The 21335-nt window shown below is 39.3% G+C and overlaps 1 protein-coding gene across 4 annotated transcripts in view; it reads left to right on the top strand.

Annotated features, from left to right (window-relative positions):
- CEP162 (centrosomal protein 162) overlaps positions 1–18655 on the top strand; it is a 92500-nt gene extending 73845 nt beyond the window's left edge. For all 4 annotated transcript variants that reach the window (XM_079939768.1, XM_079939770.1, XM_079939769.1 and 1 more), the window contains 2 exons: positions 4287–4421; positions 16810–18655. In XM_079939768.1, the coding sequence (XP_079795894.1) occupies positions 4287–4421; positions 16810–17019 (345 nt within the window). In that variant the 3' untranslated portion in view covers positions 17020–18655. The remainder of the gene's footprint in view (positions 1–4286; positions 4422–16809) is intronic.
- Positions 18656–21335: the final 2680 nt, after the last annotated feature.

The raw sequence follows: 21335 nt of genomic DNA, 5'->3' as shown, positions 1-21335 counted from the left end.
AACATACAACTAATTGCATTATGGAAAGATTAATGTAAAAATACTCCACAATTATGCAACTATCTGTTTTAAAAATCTTGTTCTAGGAGTTGAAAGGCTATATAGTTCAGCACCGTGCATTTTTTTCAGTGTTTAAGAGGTACATAAACTTTGTTGTATAAGCAGTAAACGTACAGAACCTCACAGACCTCAAGTAAAATTTTTAGGAAGACAGTAAAAGGAAGTATGTGTTCATGTTTGCAAGATACAGAGCAAGGTCAATTTTGGTCAAGTTACAGTGTTCTTAGTTTGAGAATAGCTGAATATTTTGAAAATAGAAAAGCTATAACACATGATTTTCAAGCCTATTTACTGGAAAACTAAGTAAAGCACTCCGTCTCTTGAATAAAGCTAATGACAGTCTGCCTTTTGATATGACCCATATTTATCATAGCTGTTTTACCAGGGCTAATTTATTCCCTCTCTGGTGCCCTGTGTGTTATGAGGCATTCCGTCTCAGGCCAGTGGGAATATAAACTATTCCCAGCCTCTATGAGCTCCAAGAATCGTTCAGGCTACTGTTTCCACTGGCTTCGAAACCGCCTCTGGACAACAGACTAGGCAGTTATAGAGCTCATCTTGTTTGTTTCCTTTCTCTCATGAATTACAGCCCTGCAGTGCTATTAGCCAGTTTTGGGAAATAGTTGTTTCGTATATTGTCTGTTTTTTTCTGGTTAAGAAATCCCTGTTGCTTACTCCACCATGGCCTCAGGTGAAAGCATAATAAACAGTGGTGAATTCTGTTTTATGACGGCTTTATTTTTCTTTTAATTTATTTATTTTTATTTTTGGCTGCATTGAGTCTTCCTTGCTGCGCACGGTCTTTCTCTAGTTGTGGTGAGCAGGGGCTACTCTTTGTCGTGGTGCTCAGGCGTCTCATTGTGGTGGCTTCTCTTGTTGCGGAGCACAGGGTCTAGGCGCACGGGCTTCGGTAGTTATGGCACGCGGGCTCTAGAGCACAGGCTCAGTACTTGTGGCGCACGGGGGTAGTTGCTCCGCGGCATGTGGGATCTTCCCGGACCAGGGATTGAACCCTTGTCCCCTGCACTGGCAGGCGGATTCTTAACCACTGCACCACCAGGGAAGTCCCTGACTGCTTGTTTTTAAAGTAATTTTATAGAGCTACAAGAACACTGAGTGATTTCAAATTTTTCAGCATAGCTCAAGTTAGTTATTAGAGATTTTTAGTTCTCTTTGATGGTGTCATACTTAACCTGATTTTTTTTGATCCTTGATTCCTGCATTGGTTATCTGTGCATTCGAGTAATTGGTGTCCTCTTCCAGACGACTTTGCAGGTTTGCTACGGCAGAGACAGTTCTTTACCAGTCAGCTCAGCTTGGGTTTCTGGATGTGTCTGCTGGTCACATCCTTGGGCTTGCTTTCATGGTCTGTTTTTGGGCAAGGCCACTGCCTGAGTTCTGAAGTTGGAGGAAGAGGGATGCCACTAGCTGAGTACAGTTGGACAGGATTCCTGGTTTGGTTCCCTACCCAAGTGAAGCTGTTGCCTAGCCTGTATCCAGAGTGCCAACTGTGGTTTATTCACTGTATGACTCTAAATGTTTACTTGAACCTACATTTTATAATAGAGGAGTCAAAATAGTAATAATAGTTACTGTTTCTTAAGTGTTTACTAGGCACTGAGGTGTTCTATGTGGTTCTCACAATAACCCAAAAGAGTAGGTACTACTATTCCCATTTTATAGATGAAGAAACTGATGCTAAGTAAAATGAAATAGCTTACCTGAGGTCACCAAGCAGAATATAGAAATGGAAGCATTAGGACTCAGGGCCTCTGGCTCCAGGTCCAGCTCTCAGTTACTTTTTTTTTTTTTTAATTAATTTATTTAGTTTTGGCTACGTTGGGTCTTTGTTGCCACATGCAGGCTCTCTCTAGTTCTAGTGAGGGGGGGCTACGCTTCATTGCAGTGTGCGGGCTTCTCATTGCAGTGGCTTCTCTTGTTGCGGAGCACGGGTTCTAGGCATGCAGGGTCAGTAGTTGTGGCTCGCAAGCTTAGTTGCTCCGTGGCATGTGGGATCTTCCCAGACCAGGGCTCAAACCCGTGTCCCCTACATTAGCAGGTGGATTCTTAACCACTGCGCCACCAGGGAAGTCCCATCAGTTACTTTTTTACGAATCCCCTATCAACGGACATTCAGGTTGTTACCAGTTTTTTTCTATAGCATTCAAGTAGCAGGAAGCATTTTTGATCATACATCTTTGCCTGTGCATCCAGTTGCCTCCAATGGATTAATTCACTAAAATATAAGAATTTTTTAAAAGTAAAGATTCAACCTTAATTTATACTCTTAAAGGTGCTTTTAAGTAGGTACAGATGAAGGGACGTTATCTCTATTCTTTGTCTAGAACCAAATTTCTGAATTTAGGTAGTTTACAAATGAATGTTTAGCCTCTGAAAGGTGACTCCGTTGATTTATTCATGGATAATTGTTAAACACCTACTCTCTGCTGTGCATGGCTCTAGGTGCTAGGAATACTGAGGAGAACAAAGTTAGACAAAAATCCCTGCTCTCATGGAGCTTACGTTTTATTTGGGGAATCAGACAATAAACAAATGTAACTCTTGATAAATCAGATCAACTGAGAGAACATCTGTTAAGTACTTAGCCTAGCACATGATACTGCCATAACTCACTACTGCCTGTCCTTTAAGAGTCAGTTCAGCCACAGCTGCCTCAGGTTGAGAATCCTGCAGCCCACCTCTCCTTCAGGTTCAGGACTCCCTCACTTACCACCTCTCTGCTTCTTGGGCGTCTCTCCATGGCAGCACGTCATGTTAGAATTCTCATTCTCTCAAGTGCGCCTTCCACTAGACCAGAACTTCCCAGCTGGTGGACCTGGAATGGGTTACCTGTGGTCACAAGTTGATGATGGCTGGAAAGGTCGTCTAATGACAAACTCAGTCATTTTTCAATTATTAAAAAGTTTATAGAAGATGAAGTGATATTTGACCATTACAAGTATGACAATGCCTCTGACAACTTTCTTAGTTCAGTATCATTTTTTTGTTTTGTTTCCGGGGGTGGGGGGGGTTGGTTTTGTTTGTTTGGTTTTTTGTTTTGTTTTACAATTTTTAGCAATCATAGTTTTGACATACAAGATTTTGTTGCCCAGCACCCATCACCACAGCATGGTATGTAGGGCATCTCCCCAACCTTTCAGCAAATCATCCTAATTAAGGTCTGCTTATTTCTTTGGTCACTGATGATATCAAGGATGTCCCACACTTAAAATTTTTAGATTTGCCTCTGATTTAATTTGCTTGTATTTTCACATTTTTTAAACTAACTTCAGAAGAGTATATGGGTTCTTTTTTTTTTTTTTGTATTAGTGTTATTAAGTACTTGGGTGTTTCCATGTAAAGCATAATTGAATTGTTAATTTTATCCATTTTCATTTGCTTGTTAATTATTTTGCCTTTTGATATTAACAGTTGGCAAAGTTATCATAATTTTATGGTATAAACAAAATGCAATTAATTTTTTTTATGAAGTCCAATGTAAAGATCCCTCATGTCACCTCCATTTCACTCCCTGGTGCCATAAAAGTTTTACCATTTTTTCTGGGTCATGATATGAAAAAGGAGGTACTGCACCAGACTGTCATCTCCATGAGGACAGCGGCTGTGTCTTTCATCTCTGCATCCTCAGTACCTAAGAGCCAGCACAGAAAGAGTTCAGTACTTCCTTATCTCTGTTTTCTGTGCATACATTCACATGTGGAATGAATTAAGTGACAAAGTGATACGAACCAGAAGATAATTACAAATAGAATTATAGGGAGTTGACAAAAGAGGATCCATATTTATTGAACTCTTTCTGTGTATTGGGTGCTTTAAATGTATTATTTAATCCCAACAGTAATCACACTGTTAACAAATACTTTGTAACAAGGCTGAATACATCAAAGAAAGTGCCCAACTTCATTTTCTGCACCACAACCAGCCTGGCGTACCTGGGAGGGAGAAAGTGGTCCAATCATCTGGAACCTTTTGGAATGTGAGGTCACTTCAGAACAAGGATGAGCCTTTACTTTCTGGACCAAGGGAATGAAAGCTATTATTTTAACAACTCCAGATACCTTTGATGTTAACAAAAAGCCTCTTATCTAGAGAAATTTTATACAAAGAATATGCAGTGACTGTTCTTACTTCTTATGACTGCCTGTTAAAAATGAATTATTTCCTTGTTATCATAATTTCCCATTTATTTCATATCTCAATTTTAGATTACAAAACTCTTGGAAGAATTGAGAGAAGCCAAAGAAAACCATACACCAGAGATGAAACATTTCATGGTCTTAGAAAAGAAAATTAAACAGATGGAAATGAGACATGAGCAAAGAGAGCAGGAGCTTCAACAGGTGAAGTAGTAAATCACTTTTACATATTTGTACAGTTCTTCACATTTAAGTACCTCCCGTTTGCTATCGTTTTGTCATCCCTAGCAAATTACTTAAAAAGTATTTCCATTGTATATTGATTTTACTAAAAATAAATGTATAGCTTTTAAGAGAAAATAAGACTTTAATTCTTAATACCTGAAGATTGGTTTGCCTTATATCTACAGAAATAGAGTAACAGCTTTTGTATTCTGTTCTTTATTGTTGATGGATGCCTGAAAGTTAGGCATTTTACCTTGGGAACAGGGCTCTTGGGAACCGTGTTCCATATTTAAGTCATTTCAATAAACGTTAGTAAGAAACAGGCTTATATTAAAATGCGATCACTTAAAATCTTATTTGCCTAGCACTAGTAACATTGGGGTTAAACAGATAAATTAACAGAAATTAAAATGGGCAGAAGGGCTTGATGTGTTTTTAGGCACTAGCCTTGGTCTTGATATTTAGCTTTGCTTGAACAGTGTATTAGTCTGCTTGGACTGCCACAACAAAATATCATAAACTGAGTGGCTTAAAAAACAGAAATCTTCTCACAGCTCTGGAGGCTAAAATTTACAATCAAGGTTTCCAACTGGTTCAGTTTCTGGTGAGAGCTCTTTCTGACTTGCAGATGAACTTTTTTCTCCATGTGTGCTCTGTGGGGTGGAGAGGGGGAGTAGAGAGAGAAAGAGCTCTCTAATGCCTCTTCTTATGAGGACACTAATCCAGTCTAACTGGGGCTCCACCCTTATGACTTACGATGAGATGGACTTTATAACATATATAATATATAGTATCCAAAAGGAACAAAATACATTTTCGAGCACACATTCTTCTCAAGCACACGTGTAAAATTCTCCAGGATAGATCATATATTAGGCCACAAAACAAGTCTTAATAAATTTAAGAGGAGATTAAAATCAATCATCAAGCATCTTCCCTGACCACAGTGGAATGAAACTGAGAATCAGTTGCAAGAAGAAAACTAGAAAATTCACAAATATGTGGAGTTAAATCACATGCTGCTAAACAACCCACAGGTTAAAGAAGAAATCAAAAGATAAATTTAAAAATATCTTGAGACAATTGAAAATGGAAACACAGCATACCAAAATTTATAGGATGCAGCAAATCAGTCCTGAGAGGGAAGATAATTGCAATAAATGCCTACATCAAGAAACAAGCCAAAGACAAAGAAAATTTTTAAAACAGCAACAGAAAAGCAATGTGTCACATACAAGGGAACCCCCATTAGAGGATATGTAGATTTCTCAGTGGGGAGTTTGCAGGTGAGGAGACAATGGATTGATACATTCAAAATACTGAAAGAAAAGACTGTCAATCAAGAATACTATAGCTGGCAAAGCTCTCCTTCAGAAACAAATTAAAAATCATCAGGGAGTTCATCACCACTAGACCTGCCTTACAAGACTCCTAAAGGGAATTCATCAAATGGAAATCAAAAGATGCTAATTAACATCATAAAAATATATGAATGTAGTTGAAAAACTCACTGGTAATGCTAAATATATAGTCAAAGTCAGATTCTGTAATATTGTAATGGTGGTGAATAATTCTCTTACAATTCTAGTATAAAAGTTGAAAAAGCAAATGTATTAAAAATAACCATAACTACATTAGTTATTGCACACAGTATTAAAATATGTAAATTGTAACATCAATAACCTAAAATTGAGGTGGGAAGCAGTAAAAGTGTCAAGTTTAGTATGCAATTGAAGTTTTTATCAACTTAAAATAGGATGTTATAAATATATCACATTTTATGTAGGCCTCACATTAACCACAAAGGAAAAAATCCTGTAATAGTTATCCAAAAGATTATGCTAAAGGAGTCAAAGCATACCACAACAAATCATTAATTCACAAAAGTAGACTGGAAATGTAAGAAGCAAGGATCTACAAGACAGAAAACAACAAAATAACAATAGTAAATTCTTATCAATAATTCTCTTTAATTTAAATGGATTAAATTTTTCATTCAAAACAGTAGAATTGCTGAATGGATGAACAACAAGATCCAAACAGTATGCTACCTACAAGAGACACACTTTAGCTTTAAAAACACATGTAGACTGAGAATGAAGAGATGGAAAAAGACATTTCAAGCAAATGGTAACCAAAAGAAAGCAGGAGTAGCTGTAGCTATATCAGATAAAATAGAGTTTAAGCTAAAAATCACCAAAAGAGACAGTGAAGGTAATTATATAATGATAGAGGGCTCAATCCATCAGTACGATATAACATGTAAATATTTATGCATCCTACATCAGAGCACCTAAATATATAAAACAAACACTAACAGAACTAAAAGTAGAAACAAACAGCAATACAGTAATAGTTGGGGACTTTAATATTCCACTCTCAACAATGGATATTTCATCCAGAAAATCAATAAGGAAACAGCAGGGTTTGAGTGATACTATAGAAAAAATAGATCTAACAGATATATACAATACCTCCCCCCCCCCAACAACAGCAGAATATACATTCTTGTCAAGCACACAAGGAACACTTTCTAGGATAGATCACATGTTAGGCCACAAAACAATTATTGGTAAACTTAAGAAGACTGAAATCATAGCAAGTATCTTTTCTGACCTAAATGATGTGAAACTAAATATCAACAGGAGGAAAACTGGAAATGTGACATATACATAGAAACTAAACAGCACACTCCTAAATAAACAATGGACCAGAGAAGAAATTGAAAGAAAAAAAAAAGTATCTTGAGATAAATGAAACGTGAAACACAACATACCAGAACTAATGCAGTGCAGCAAAAGCATTTCTAAGAGGGAAGGTTATAGAAATAAATGCATGTTTCAAGAAGAAAGGTATCAAATTTTAAAACCTAGCTTTATACCTCAAGGGACTAGAAAAAGAACAAACTAAGCCCGAAGTTAAAAGAAGGAAGGAAGTAAAGATTAGAGCAGAAATAAAGAATAGAAAAGATGAACAGAACAAAGAGTTGGTTGTATTAAAAGATAAACAAAATTGACAAACCTTTACCTAGACTGAGGAAAGAAAAAGGGAGAGAACTCAAAATTATAAATGAAAGAGGGGACATTACAAATAATACCACAGAAGTACAACAGATCATAGGAGACTACTATAAAAATTAAATGCCGGGCTTCCCTGGTGGTGCAGTGGTTGAGAGTCTGCCTGCCGATGCAGGGGACACGGGTCCGTGCCTTGGTCCGGGAAGATGCCACATGCCGTGGAGCGGCTGGGCCCGTGAGCCATGGCAGCTGAGCCTGCGCGTCCGGAGCCTGTGCTCCATAACGGGAGAGGCCAGAACAGTGAGAGGCCCGCGTACCGCAAAAAAAAAAAAAAAAATGCCCACAAACTGAACAACTTAGAGGAAATTGATAAATTGCTAGACACGTACAATCTATTAAGACTGAATTATTAAGAAATAGAAAATCCTGAAAAGAGCATGCTAGTAAGGAGATGGTATCAGTAATCAAAAGTCTCCCAACAAAGAAAATTCCAGGAACAGATGGCTTCACAGGTAAATTCTATCAAATTTTTAAAGAATTAATGTCAGTCCTCAAACTTCAAAAAGTAGAAGAGGAAGGAATACTCTCAAACTTATTTTACAGGCCAGCATTACCCTGATAACAAAGCCAGATAAGGACACTACAAGAAAATAAAACAATAGACCACTTTCCCTGATGAATATAGATGCAACAATTCTCAAAAACAAACAAAAAAATAGAGACCCGCAACCAGGCAGCAAGCACTGCCCCCTGTCCTGGGAGTGCACGGGCTGCAGCCACCCCTAGGGGACCCCTGAGCAGGCACCAAGGGCTGCCCCCACTGTCCCAGAAGCACGCAAGGGGCCGTGCATGCGCACCCCACATCAAGGGGATAATGGCCAGCATGCACTGAGGAAAGAGGCAGCAAGCGTCCAAACTAAAGACAGCCCCTCAATTCTGGACAAGGTGGCAGAGTAGAAGGACTTGAGCTCACTTCCTCTCACGAAAACACCAAAATCATAACTGACTGCTGAACAACCATCAACAAAAAAGACTGGAACTTATCATAAGGATGTTTTTACATTCAAAGACAAAGAAGAAGCCACAACGAGACAGGAGGAGGGGCACTTTCATGACATAATAAAATCCCATACATACCAAGTGGATAACCCACAAACTGGAAGATAATTATTATCACAGAGGTTCTCCCACAGGAGTGAGAGTTCTGAGCCCCACGTCAGTCTCCCAAGCCTGAGGGTCTGGCATTGGGAGGAGGAACCCCCAGAGCATTTGGCTTTGAAGGCCAGTGGGACGTGACTGCGGGAGCTCCACAGGACTGGGTGAAACAGACTGCACTCTTGGAGGGTGCACACAAGTTTTCCCAGCACAAAGCAGTAACTCCATAGAATCCTGGGCTAGACCTACCTGTGGGTCTTGTAGAGTCTCCTGGGGAGGCGGGGGTTGGCTGTGGCTCACTGGGGGGCAAGGACACTGGTGGCAGAGGCCCCAGGAACACTGATCAGCATGAGCTATCCCAGGGGTTGCCATTTTGGCACCAATTCCTGGCCCTAGCCAACACGCCACAGCCTGCAGGCTCCAGTGCTGAAATACCTCAGGGCAAAAAAAACAGCAGATAGGAGCTTAGCCCCACCCATCAGCAGACAGGCTGCCTAAAGCCACACTGAGCTCACAGCCACCTCTAAACGAACAACTTGACGTGGCCCTGCCCACCAGAGGGACAAGATTGAGCTCCACCCACAAGTAGGCAGTCACCAGTCCCTCCCAGCAGGAAGCCTGCACAAGCCCCTGGACCAGCCTCACCCACCAGGGGCAGACACCCAAAGCAAGAGGAACTACGATCCTGCAACCTGCAGAAAGGAGACCATAAACACAGAAAGTTACGTAAAATGAGATGACAGAGAAATATGTTCCAGACAAAGGAACAAGATAAATCACAAGAACAACTAAGTGAAGTGGAGATAGGCAATCTACCTGAAAAAGAATTCAGAGTAATGATAGTAAACATGATCCAAGATCTCAGAAAAAGAATGGTGGCACAGACCGAGAAGATACAAGAAATGTTTAACAAAGAGCTAGAAGATTTAAAGAACAAACAGAGATGAACAGTACAATAAGTGAAATGAAAAAATACACTAGTAGGAATCAATAGCAGAATAAATGAGGGAGAAGAACAAATAAGTGAGCTGGAAGACAGGATGGTGGAAATCACTGCTGTGGAACAGAATAAAGAAAGAAGAATGAAAAGAAATGAGGACAGTGTCAGAGACCTCTGGCACAACATTAAACACACCAACATTTGCATTATAGGGGTCTCAGAAGGAGGAGAGAGAGAAAGGGCCTGAGAAAATATTCAAAGAGATTATAGCCAAAAACGTCCCTAACATGAGAAAGGAAACACTCAAGTCCAGGAAGTAGAGTCCCATGCAGGATAAGCCCAAGGAGGAACACACCAAGACACATATTAATCAAACTGACAAAAATTAAAGACAATGAAAAATTATTAAAAGCAACAAGGGAAAAGCAACAAATAACATACAAGGGAACTCCCATAAGGTTATCAGCTGATTTTTCAGCAGAAACTCTGCAGGCCACAAGGGAGTGGCACTATATATACATATATATATATATATATTTTTTTTTTTTTTTTTTTTTTTTTGGCGGTACGCCGGCCTCCCACTGCTGTGGCTTCTCCTGCCGCGGAGTACAGGCTCCGGACGCACAGGCCCAGCAGCCATGGCTCACAGGCCCAGCCGCTCTGCGGCACGTGGGATCCTCCTGGACCAGGGCACGAACCCGTGTCCCCTGCATCAGCAGGCGGACTCCCAACCACTGCGCCACCAGGGAAGCCCGGGAGTGGCACTATATATTTAAAGTGATGAAAGGGAGAAACCTACAACCAAGAATACTCTACCCAGCAGGGCTCTCATTTAGAGTCAACAGAGAAATCAAAAGTTTTACAGACAAGCAAAAGCTAAGAGAATTCAGCACCACCAAACCAGCTTTACAACAAATACTAAAGGAACTTATCTAGGCAGAAAAGAAAAGGCCCCAACTAGAGACAAGAAAATTACGAATGGGAAAGCTCACCAGTAAAGGCAAATATAAGTAAAGGTAGGAAATCATCCACACACAAATATGATATCAGAACCAGCAGTTGTTGAGAAGAGGAGAGTACAAATTCAGGATATTAGAAATGTATTTGCAATTAAGAGACCAGCAACTTAAAACAATCTTGTATATATATAGACTGCGATATCAAAACCTCATAGTAACTGCAAACCAAAAGTCTACAAAAGAAATTGAAGATGACTAAACCCGTTGGAAAGATATACCATGTTCTTGGATTGGAAGAATCAATACTGTCAAAACAACTATACTACCCAAGGTAATCTACAGATTCATTGCAATCCCTGTCAAATAAACGCATTATCAAAATGCGTTTTTCACAGAACTAGAACGAAAACTTTTAAAATTTGTATGGAAACACAAAAGACCTCAAATAGCCAAAACAATCTTGAGAAAGAAGAACAGAGCTAGCGGAATCATGCTCCCTGACTTCAGACTATACAACAAAGCCAGTCATCAAAACAATGTGGTACTGGCACAAAAACAGACATAGATCAATGGAACAGGATGGAGAGCCCAGAAATAAGCCCACACACATGTGGTCAATTAATCTATGACAACGGAGGCAAGAATATACAATGGAGAAAAGAAAGTCTCTTCAATAAGTGGTGCTGGGAAAACCGGACAGCTACATGTAAAAGAATGAAATTAGACCATTCTCTAACACCATATACAAAAATAAACTCAAAATGAATTAAAGACCAGATACTATAAACCTCTTAGAGGAAAACATAGGCAGAACACTCTTTGACATGAATTGCAGCAATGCCTTTTTGAATCTGTTTCCTAGAATAATGGAAATAAAAACAAACGTAAACAAATAGGACCTGATTAAACTTAAAAGCTTTTGCACAGCCAAGGAAACCATAAACTAAACAAAAAGACAACCCACAGAATGGGAGAAAATATTTGCAAACGAAGTGACTGGCAAGGGATTAATCTCCAAAATATACAAACAGGTTATGCAGGTCTATATCAAAAAAACCCAACAACCCAATAAAAAAAAAACGGACAGAAGATCTAAATAGACAAAGAAGACATACAGATGGCCAAAAAGCACATGAAAATATGCTCAACATGAGAAAGGCCAATCAAAACCACAATGAGGTATCACCTCACACCAGTCAGAAAGGCCATCATCAAAAAGTCTATGAACAATAAATGCTGGGGAGGGTGTGGAGAAAAGGGGACAGGACCCTCCTACACTGTTGGTGGGAATGTAAATTGGTACAACCACTCTGGAGGACAGTATGGAGGTTCCTTAAAAAACTAAAAATAGAGTTATCATAATGACCCAGCAATCCCACTGCTGGGCATATATCCAGAGGAAACTAATTTGAAAAGATACATGCAGCCCAGTGTTCATAGCAGCACTATTTACAATAGCCAAGACATGGAAGCAACCTTAATCTCCATTGACAGCGGAATGGATAAAGAAGTCGTGGCATATATATATATATATATATATATATATATATATATATATATATATATATATATATATATAGTGGAATATTACTTAGCCATCAAAAAGAACAAAATAATACCATTTGTAGCAACATGGATGGACCTAGAGATTATCAGACTAAGTGAAATGAGTCAGACAAAGACAAATATCATATATCACTCATGTGGAATCTAATTTTTTTAAAAAAAATGATACAAATGAACTTACTTACAAAACAGAAACAGACTCACAGATTTCAAAAAACAAACTTATGGTTACCAAAGGGGAAATGTGTTGGGGAGGGATAAATTAGGAGTTTGGGATTAACATATATACACTACTATATATAGAATAGATAACAACAAGGACCTACTGTATAGCACAGGGAATGCTACTCAATATTCTGTAATAACCTATATGGGAAAAGAATCTGAAAAAAAAAGAATATATGTATAAATATATAAATGAATCACTTTGCTGTACACCTGAAACTAACACAACATTGTAAATCAACTATACTCCAATAAAGTTAAAAAAATAAAAAAGGAACAGTGAAGTCAAAAGGCTGCTCTAGCAGCACATATAGTGAAACGTTTGCATCTTCTGGAGAGACTTATTTCCTAGATTAACAGTACAGATGCTTGTAAGAAGCTACAGGGTAATGTTTTTTGGTTTTGTGGGTTTTTTTCAGAATTGAAATTACAGAACAAATTTAATGCTTGTAGCACTTGTGAAAGGGACCTTTTAAACCTGTGTTTTTCCTTTCTATTTGGAAGCTGCTCTCAGCTCTGAGTTCTATTATAGTGAATATGAGGGGAAGCCTTCATGACCCACCTACAGCAAGGCATACTTATACTACCAGTATTACCACTGTCAGTGTATAGAAGATGACCGTATCAGGATATAATTATTTCCAAAAAGGCATATATTCCTTGTTTAAAAAAAAATTAGCAAACCAAATTCAACAGCACATTAAAAGGATCATACACCATGATCAAGTGAGATTCATTCCTGGGCTGCTTTAGCATATGCAGATCAATAAATGTGATACACCACATTAACTGAAAGATAAAAATCGTATGATCATCTCAATCAGTGTAGAAAGAACATTTGACAATATTAAACACTCATTCATGGTAAAAAAAAAAAATAAGTCTTAACAGATTAGGTATAAAATGAATGTACCTCAACATAATAAAGTCCATAGATAACAAGACCACAGCTAACATCATACTCAGTGGTGAGAGACTGGAAGCTTTTCTGCTAAGATCAGGAACAAGAAGAATGCTCACTCTCACCACTTTTATTCAGCATAGTACTAGAAGCCTTAGCCAGAGCAATCAGTCGAGGAAAATAAAGGCATTAGAATTGGAAAGGGTGAAATAAAATTGTCTCTGTGAATGACATTATTTTATATAGAGAAAATCCTAAAGACTCCACCTAAAAACCGCTGGTCAACAAATACAGTAAAGTTGCAGGATACCAAAATCAGTATACAAAAATCAGTAATGTTTCTATACTAGCAACAAATTATCTGAAAAATAAAACAATTCTATTTACAATAATATCAAAAACAATAAAATACTTGGAAATAAATGTATCTAAGGAGATAAAAGATCTGTACAGTGATAACTATAAGACATTGATAAAAGAAATTGAAGAAGACACAAATAGAAAGGTATTCAATGTTCATGGATTAGAAGAATTGATATTGTTAAAATGTCCAAAGCCATCTATAGATTCACTACAATCCCTGTCAAGATTCCAATGGCATTTTTTACAGTAATAGAAAAAACAATCTGAAATTTGTATGGAACCACAAAAGACCACAAATAGCCAAAGTAATCCTAAGAAAGAAGAACAAAGCTGGAAGCGTCTCATTTCCTAATTTCAGACTATATTATACAAATATATAACTGTAGTAATCAAAACAGTATGGTCCTGGCCTTAAAAATAGACACATAGACCAATGGAATCACATCAAGAACCCAGAAATAAATCCATGCATACATATTTGATAAGGGAGCCAAGAATACTCTTTGGACAAAAGACAGTTTCTTCTATAAATGGTTGTGGGAAAATTTGATATTCACATGCAAAAGACTGAAACTAGACCGTTACCTTACACCACACACAAATATTAATCCTAAATGGATTACAGAAGTAAGACCAGAAACCATAAAATTCCGAGAATAAAATATAGGGGGAACATTCCCTGACATGTCTTGGCATACATCCTTTGTGGATATGACACCTGAAACACAAGCAGTGAAATAAACAGATGGGACTACATCAAACTAAAAAAGCCTGCACAACCAAAGAAATAATTAACATGATGAAAAGGCAACCTGTGAAGTGGGAGAAAACATTTGTAAACCACACATCTGATAAGGAGCGAATATCCAAAATATTCAAGGGACTCACACAACTCAAGAGCAAACAAACAAACAAAAAAAAATGGGCAAAGGACCTGAATATACGTTATTATAAAGAAGATATTTAAATGGCCAACAGCTACATCAAAAGGTGTTCAACATCACTAATCATTAGGGAAATGCAAGTCAAACCCACAGTGAGCTATATCAAAAAGAAGGGCTATTATCAAAAACACAGAAGTAACAAGTATTGATGAGGATGTAGAGAAAAAGGAACCCATGTGCACTGTTGGTGGGACTGTAAATTGGTGCAGCCAGTGCTCATTGAAGCATTATTTACATCAGCCAAGACATGGAAATAATGTTAAGTGTCCATCAGTGGGTGAATGGGTAAAGAAAATGTGATATATATACATACAATGGAATGGTATTCAGCCATTAAGGAAAAAAAAAAAAAGGAAACCCTGCCACTCGCAACAACATAGATGGACCTTGAGGGCTTTATGTTAAGTCAGACAGAGAAATACAGATTCTATGTAATCTTACGTGTGTACTCTAAACAACCCCAAACACGCTGAAACAAAGATCAGATTGGCAGTTGCCAGAGGCAGGGTGCGGGGGAATTGGGGGAATTGGGGGAAGGTGGTCAGAAGGTTAAAACTTCCAGTACAAGATTTTGAAACTTACGTGAGGTGACAGATGTTAACTTAACTGTGGTAGTCATTTCACAGCCTTTACATATGTCATGTCACTACAGTGTATACCTTAAACTTATACAGTGTTACGTTAGTTATGGTTAAATGCCGAATTTCAATATATAATAGACATCCAAAATTTTCAAAGTTTAAAACTTAGAATTGAAAATTCATACAGCATTTTGTATTCCACTTAACTCAAGCACGTGTTTATACAGTACTTCTGAAATTCTTTCATTTTAGAATTATGAAGTTACTCTGTAGCCAGGTAGAATTATAAACAAAAATTTTATTGGGCTTCCCTGATGGCACAGTGGTTAAGAATCTGCCTGCCAATGCAGGGGACATGGGTTCGAGCCCTGGTCTGGGAAGATCCCACATGCTGTGGAGCAACTAAGCCTGTGCGCCACAACTACTGAGCCCACGTGCCACAACTAGAAGCCACCGCAGTGAGAAGCCCGCACACTGTGCAGCAACGAAGACCCAATGCAACCAAAAATAAATAAATTTAAAAAAAAATTTTATTGCAGAGGTTCAGCGGGTGTAATGTTTGGCAACATTATTGGCTTTGTTGCCCTAATTGTTTTTGTATGTCTATAGCTTTCTGTGGTTTGAAGTGCCTGTGACTAACGATTCCCTTATGATGATGTATTTTGAAATTATAAGAACAGTATTGTAAGCTACTGGACAAGGTACACTCATTTCACAGTTGAAAAAAATTGACCCACATAAGCAAGGCAGTCTAGTGTGGTAGTTAAGAGCAGGGACTCTGGGGCCACCCTGGCTGGGTGTGAATCGTGACTCTGCCTGCAATGGGTTCTGTGTGAATCTAGGGCAGATCAATTTTTTGTTTATTTGTGCGTCTCTTTCCCTACCTGTTAAATGGGGATGAATATGTAGAATATCTCCTAGTGTGTTGGCAAGATGAAATGTTAACATATGTAAAATGCTTAAAGCCAAGCCTGGCACGTGATAGATGTATGTGCTTTTATCCTATATAATTCCTGCTGCGACAATGTATGGTTCATTAATGACATGTGTTGCATTAAAACTGTCTTGATTGCATCCCAAGTACTGTTCTTACGAACAGCAGTTTAGGGACTTAGCTGGTGGCACAGTGGTTAAGAATCCACCTGCCAATTCAGGGGACATGGGTTCGAGCCCTGGTCTGGGAAGATCCCACATGCCGCGGAGCAACTAAGCCCATGCGCCACAACTACTGAGCCTGCGCTCTAAAGCCTGCAAGCCACAACTACCGAGCCCACATGCCGCAACTAGAGAAAGCCTGCGCACAGCAACGAAGACCCAATGCAGAGAAAAATTAAATTAAATTTTTAAAAAAATTCTTAAAAAAAAACAAAAACAGCATTTGGGGGATGTTTGGATTCATTCCAAGGTATTGGATGTTTTAAATGGTACCCTTCCCCCCTCCCCCCACCATGGCTTAAAAGAAAAAGACTAAACTCCATAACTCCCTATCAGAATTAGATACTAAAATTCCCACTTACTCTTTACTTACAAGCCTGTTTATTGACCCAGCGGGGCCCGTTAGGTAATGCTCCCCTCCCTCTGCCTCCCTCCCCTCTGATACATAGGTCACAGGTTTACCGTCATCAGCATCGTCCCACTTGAGCTCTTTGAGGCTATTAGAGGTTCTTCACCCACACTATGAACTCTAAAAGTAATTCGGCATTTTTTAATTTGCAGATAATACAGCAGACACACCAAGTAGTAGAAACCGAGCAAAACAAAGAAATTGAGAAATGGAAAAGACTTGCACAGTTGAAGAATCGTGAGCTGGACAAGTTCCGCACGGAGTTAGACTCGATTTTGGATGTTCTCCGAGAGCTGCACCGGCAGGGGTTGGTCATGCCAGTTGCTTTGGCAGAAGAAGTGAAGGCACCAGAGCATTACTAGAAACTCGCATTTCATGTGCCCTCACAGAAAGGCCTGAAGATGGACGGTGGATGGGGTCTCTGTCAGAAGGATGCTTTTGAAAAAAGTGTTAACAGTATGTTGCCAGAACACAAAAGCAACATTTCAAAATAAATTACCCTTTACCGATTAGGAGGGGAAAAAAAAAGAGCAGCATTAATGATGTATTTTACTGAAAATCATTAACCAGTCACATTTTAAATGATTTATGGACAAGCCCCTTTTTGTCAGGTGACTAGGACTAGTGAGATTTATTGCAAAAGGTCTCACTTTCGCGCTAGATATGCAAAGAAGACAAAGTTGCAAATACCTTGCCGTCATTGACTAAGTGTGTATTCTTAATTCCTGGCCAGAAGGACAGCTCCTCTTTCCCACGGAGACCCAGAGGAATGTGAGCGCAGAGGCTCGGACAGGCACTAGAGTAGTGGCGCTTCCGTGATCACTCTGAGAGTTGTAACTTCTGTACAAGTAGATGGGGAGTGAACTCTCGTGTTCTCCCAGATTTCCACTCCTACCTCTAGGTGCCTCATTTTGCACCTGATATAAAAGTGCAAAATATATTTCACAAGTAATAGGGGAATTTGATTTATTCACTGTTTTAAATCTTTCATGCTACATGTCTTAAATGTCAGTCCCTTTTTTGTAACTTTAAGGTTATAAACAGAATATAACATTTTTACTTCATTTAAAAAGTAAATATATGTTCACTAGAAAAAATTAAAAACATGCATAAAGGTAGCCAGATTATTCTTTTGTTTTACAATTTCATTTCCAAAAGCAGATAGTGGGCATACAAGATAACTGGTAAGTTAAAGCTGCAGCGACTTTGTTTTCACATGTTCTGGCCCAGTGCTGTCCAGTAGAAGGATCGTGCGAGCCACATGTGATTTTAAATTTTCTAGTAGCCACATTTAAAAAGATAAAAAGAAACAAATGAAGTTAATTTTGGTAATTTATGTAATATATCTAAAATAACAATATAAAAATTGGGTTCTTACATTCTTTTTTTCATACTAAGTCCCCCAAATCTGGCAAGTTTTCCATTTATAGCACATCTCAGTTTGGACCAGCACATTCCAAGTGCTCAGTAACTACATGCCAGCAAGTGCAGTTCTAGAATAATCATTACAAAGTGAAATGCTTTATAAAGGACAGTTGAAATAAATCTTAGTGAAATTATAGGTAGCAAATGTGAAATGTGGAAATTAAAGGAATGCAATTAATGTCCAGAATTTTTAATGTCCTTTTCCTAAGAGGGTAGAAAGCATTAATTATAGTTTGTTGTTTTTTATGTGAAAGAATTTTAAGTTATAAACTATTTTGTTATTATTTGAGTGTGCTTTTGTCGGTTTTTTTATTTGCAAACCTGCTCATTTATAACTACACCCCGCCCCCGTTTGTTTTTTTTTGACTATCCATGGGCCGTTCATTCTAAGCACAAACACAGCTGATTCTGAAACACAAGAAGTACAGACACTAGATTATCACTTACAGAGAAAGTACATCCTACATTGATGAGGACTCCATATTCTGTTTTGGAATAAGCTGTGCACATGGCACAGCTTCAGTTTTACTTACAGAGTAAAGGTCCATACGTACTATCAGAACTATTAGTTACAACTAGAAACCTTGGGGACCATACCCCATCCCTTAGTTATTGCACTGAGGGTCTAGGATGAGAACACAGAAGGTGGACACATTTAGGCCATCTTGAAAAGGAAAGCTTTTATGAAGATTCAGACTCCAGAAATTATCAGTCCTCTTCTACCACTTCCATCTCCCTCACAATGTCGTAGGACACCTGCACCCACAGGCCTTCCCTTCAGGAACCTGGTCAAGATACATGGTTGCTGCTCTCACCGCTGCTTTTGTGCAGAGATTTCTGATTGGATCTATTGTGAGCCCACAGCATTCCATAACTAGTATCTACCCATCAACCCTCAGAAATCCAGGCTTTAGTATTAGGGTCCCATTCTATATTAGAAAAACCCTAAATTTGTGACTAAATGCCAAGAAGATGGAAACATCTATTCCTCTTTCCCACTCACACTTCCTAAGGGCTCTAACTGGGTAGGTCTAATATCTGCTGGCGTGTTATATAACAGGTAAACTTACTTGGAATTGGACACTTCGTAGTTACATAACTATTCAATGGCCTCCTACTTTGAAGAGCCCCTTAGCAATGGTTGGAATAGTGAAGTTTGAAAGTTTTCTAATCCAAGTTGCGGATAATTCTACTTTAGTATTTGAACCTGTTAATTGTAGCCTTTTTCAGTTTCTATCGAAGAGTCTTTAATGAAAAGCACATGTATTCCTTCTCAGCACCTGTCCAGCTTGGTAAGGGACTAGTTCCTAGCATAAATTAACCTATTTCCTTCCCTCTAAACCAAAGTAAGTCCAGTTTTCTCTCCAGGTTTGCTGAAAGCTTCCATCACCACTACTTAAATAGTGCAAACGGGGAAACATTTTTTCCCACCAACACCTACTCTCTAGGATTGTTGTAAGAAATCAGTTTGAAGGGCAGTATTAATCTCAGAGGAAAGGGGGAGAGGCACCAAGTTCCATTAGTAGAATAAAATGGGTTGTTAGTAAATTCAGTAACAAAGAGACGAGACTTTGTGGAAAAGGGGACAAAAAACGGGGGGGGGGGGTGCGATAATTGTACCAGGTGTGCATCCTTGGAGCACAAAAGTGAAGAGGCAGGAACACGGCAGGAGTCTGGTCCAGTGCAGCTAGTCTCAGTAAGCTTGGCCCGCTCTTGAACTCCTGGTGGCCTGCCAGTGGTCCCCACCTTAGGGTATTGATATTACAATGAGAAAGTCCTGATGCAGAGGACAGATCATAGAACTGTACGTGGTCTGTGTTAACTCCTTGGAGAAGGATCTAGAAGCTACTTGGGGGAAGGATTTGTGAGGCAGGCAAAAGTGAAGTCATTAGAGAAGGACTGTTGACAAAAGGGTTAAATTGAGCCTGCTCATTGGAAAAGCCTGAGTGGAATGAAGCATCTTGGTTTTTTCTCCCACCGGATCCAGGCAGTGTCAGCGATCAAAGATATTTGCATGCCTATGTCTTACCTGTTTTGCTCATTATCAAGGCCATGTGCAAGGAACCCTAATGAGATCAGGCAGGTGCTCACTCCCCTGGCTTGGGGTCAGAGCCTTCATAGCAGCCTAGTCCCTCATACACAGCAGGGGCTTAATAAATTTATCACCTTCTCTTGTCCTTTCACCTCCATCTGCATACAACCCTCTGCTCCCTCCAATCCCCAGAGATCACATCTACTCTCATACTCATGGTACAGCCACCACTACCAGCAGGGTAACATTGGGTCTGATCCCTACCTTTCATTTCTCCTGAGTGCCAGCCCCTGTTCCTAATTCCTGCCAGAATTACCCACTGTTCTCATAAAAGTCTGCATGTTTGAAACCAGCTGCCCACTCCCCTGAGTTGCAGCATTCTCCAATGAGTTCCAAGCTCTAAGGCATTCTTGACCCTTTTCGTCAATCTGGGATGCTGTAACAAATTACCATAGATTGGGTGGCTTAGACAAGGAATTCTGGAGGCTGAGAAGTCTGAGATCAAGGTTATCTGGGTGGGGGTTTGCTTCCTGGCTGTCTCCTCATTGTATTCTCACATGGCAGAGAGGAGAGAGAAGCAAGATCTCTTGGGACCTTTATAAAGGCACTAATCCCATTCGGGAGGGCTCTACTCTCACAACCGCATTGAAACCTAATTTCCTCCCAGAGGCCCCGCCTCTTAATACCATCACACTGGGGAATAGGTTTCAACAGATGAATTTTGAGGGGACACAAACATTCAGTCCATACATTGAGTAACTTTTCCAACATGGAGTCATCAAACCTGTAGCCAATTTCTTCAGAATAATGCTTATATCAATGTCCTTTTCCATTCCCATGTCCACCACCACTGAAGCCCTGTCACCATTTTACTCCTTATTTTTCTGGTAGAGGTTTAATTGATTCCTCTGCTCCAGTGTTCTCCTCACTCCAAATAGTCCGCCAAACAGCACTGCCAGCTCTGCTTGAGCATTTCCCCTTCCCACTTCACTCTGTTGTTTTTTAGGTGTAAATGTCAGAAGCCTTACCCCAGCCTCCCTCTCCAGCAGACTTCTAATCTCTTACCCAAATCCTCCCTATGTTACTACTATTTGTACTACCGTAATAAATTTCCACAAACTTAATGGCTTAAACCAGCACAGATTTATCACCTTACAGTTCTGGAGGTCAGAGGTCCAACACAGTTCTCACCGGGCTAAAAGCAGGGTGCGTTCCTTCTGG

The sequence above is a fragment of the Stenella coeruleoalba genome (genome assembly GCF_951394435.1).
Source record: "Stenella coeruleoalba genome assembly, chromosome: 12".
Classification (NCBI taxonomy): domain Eukaryota; kingdom Metazoa; phylum Chordata; class Mammalia; order Artiodactyla; family Delphinidae; genus Stenella; species Stenella coeruleoalba.
This window is presented reverse-complemented; position numbering and strand designations above follow the sequence as displayed.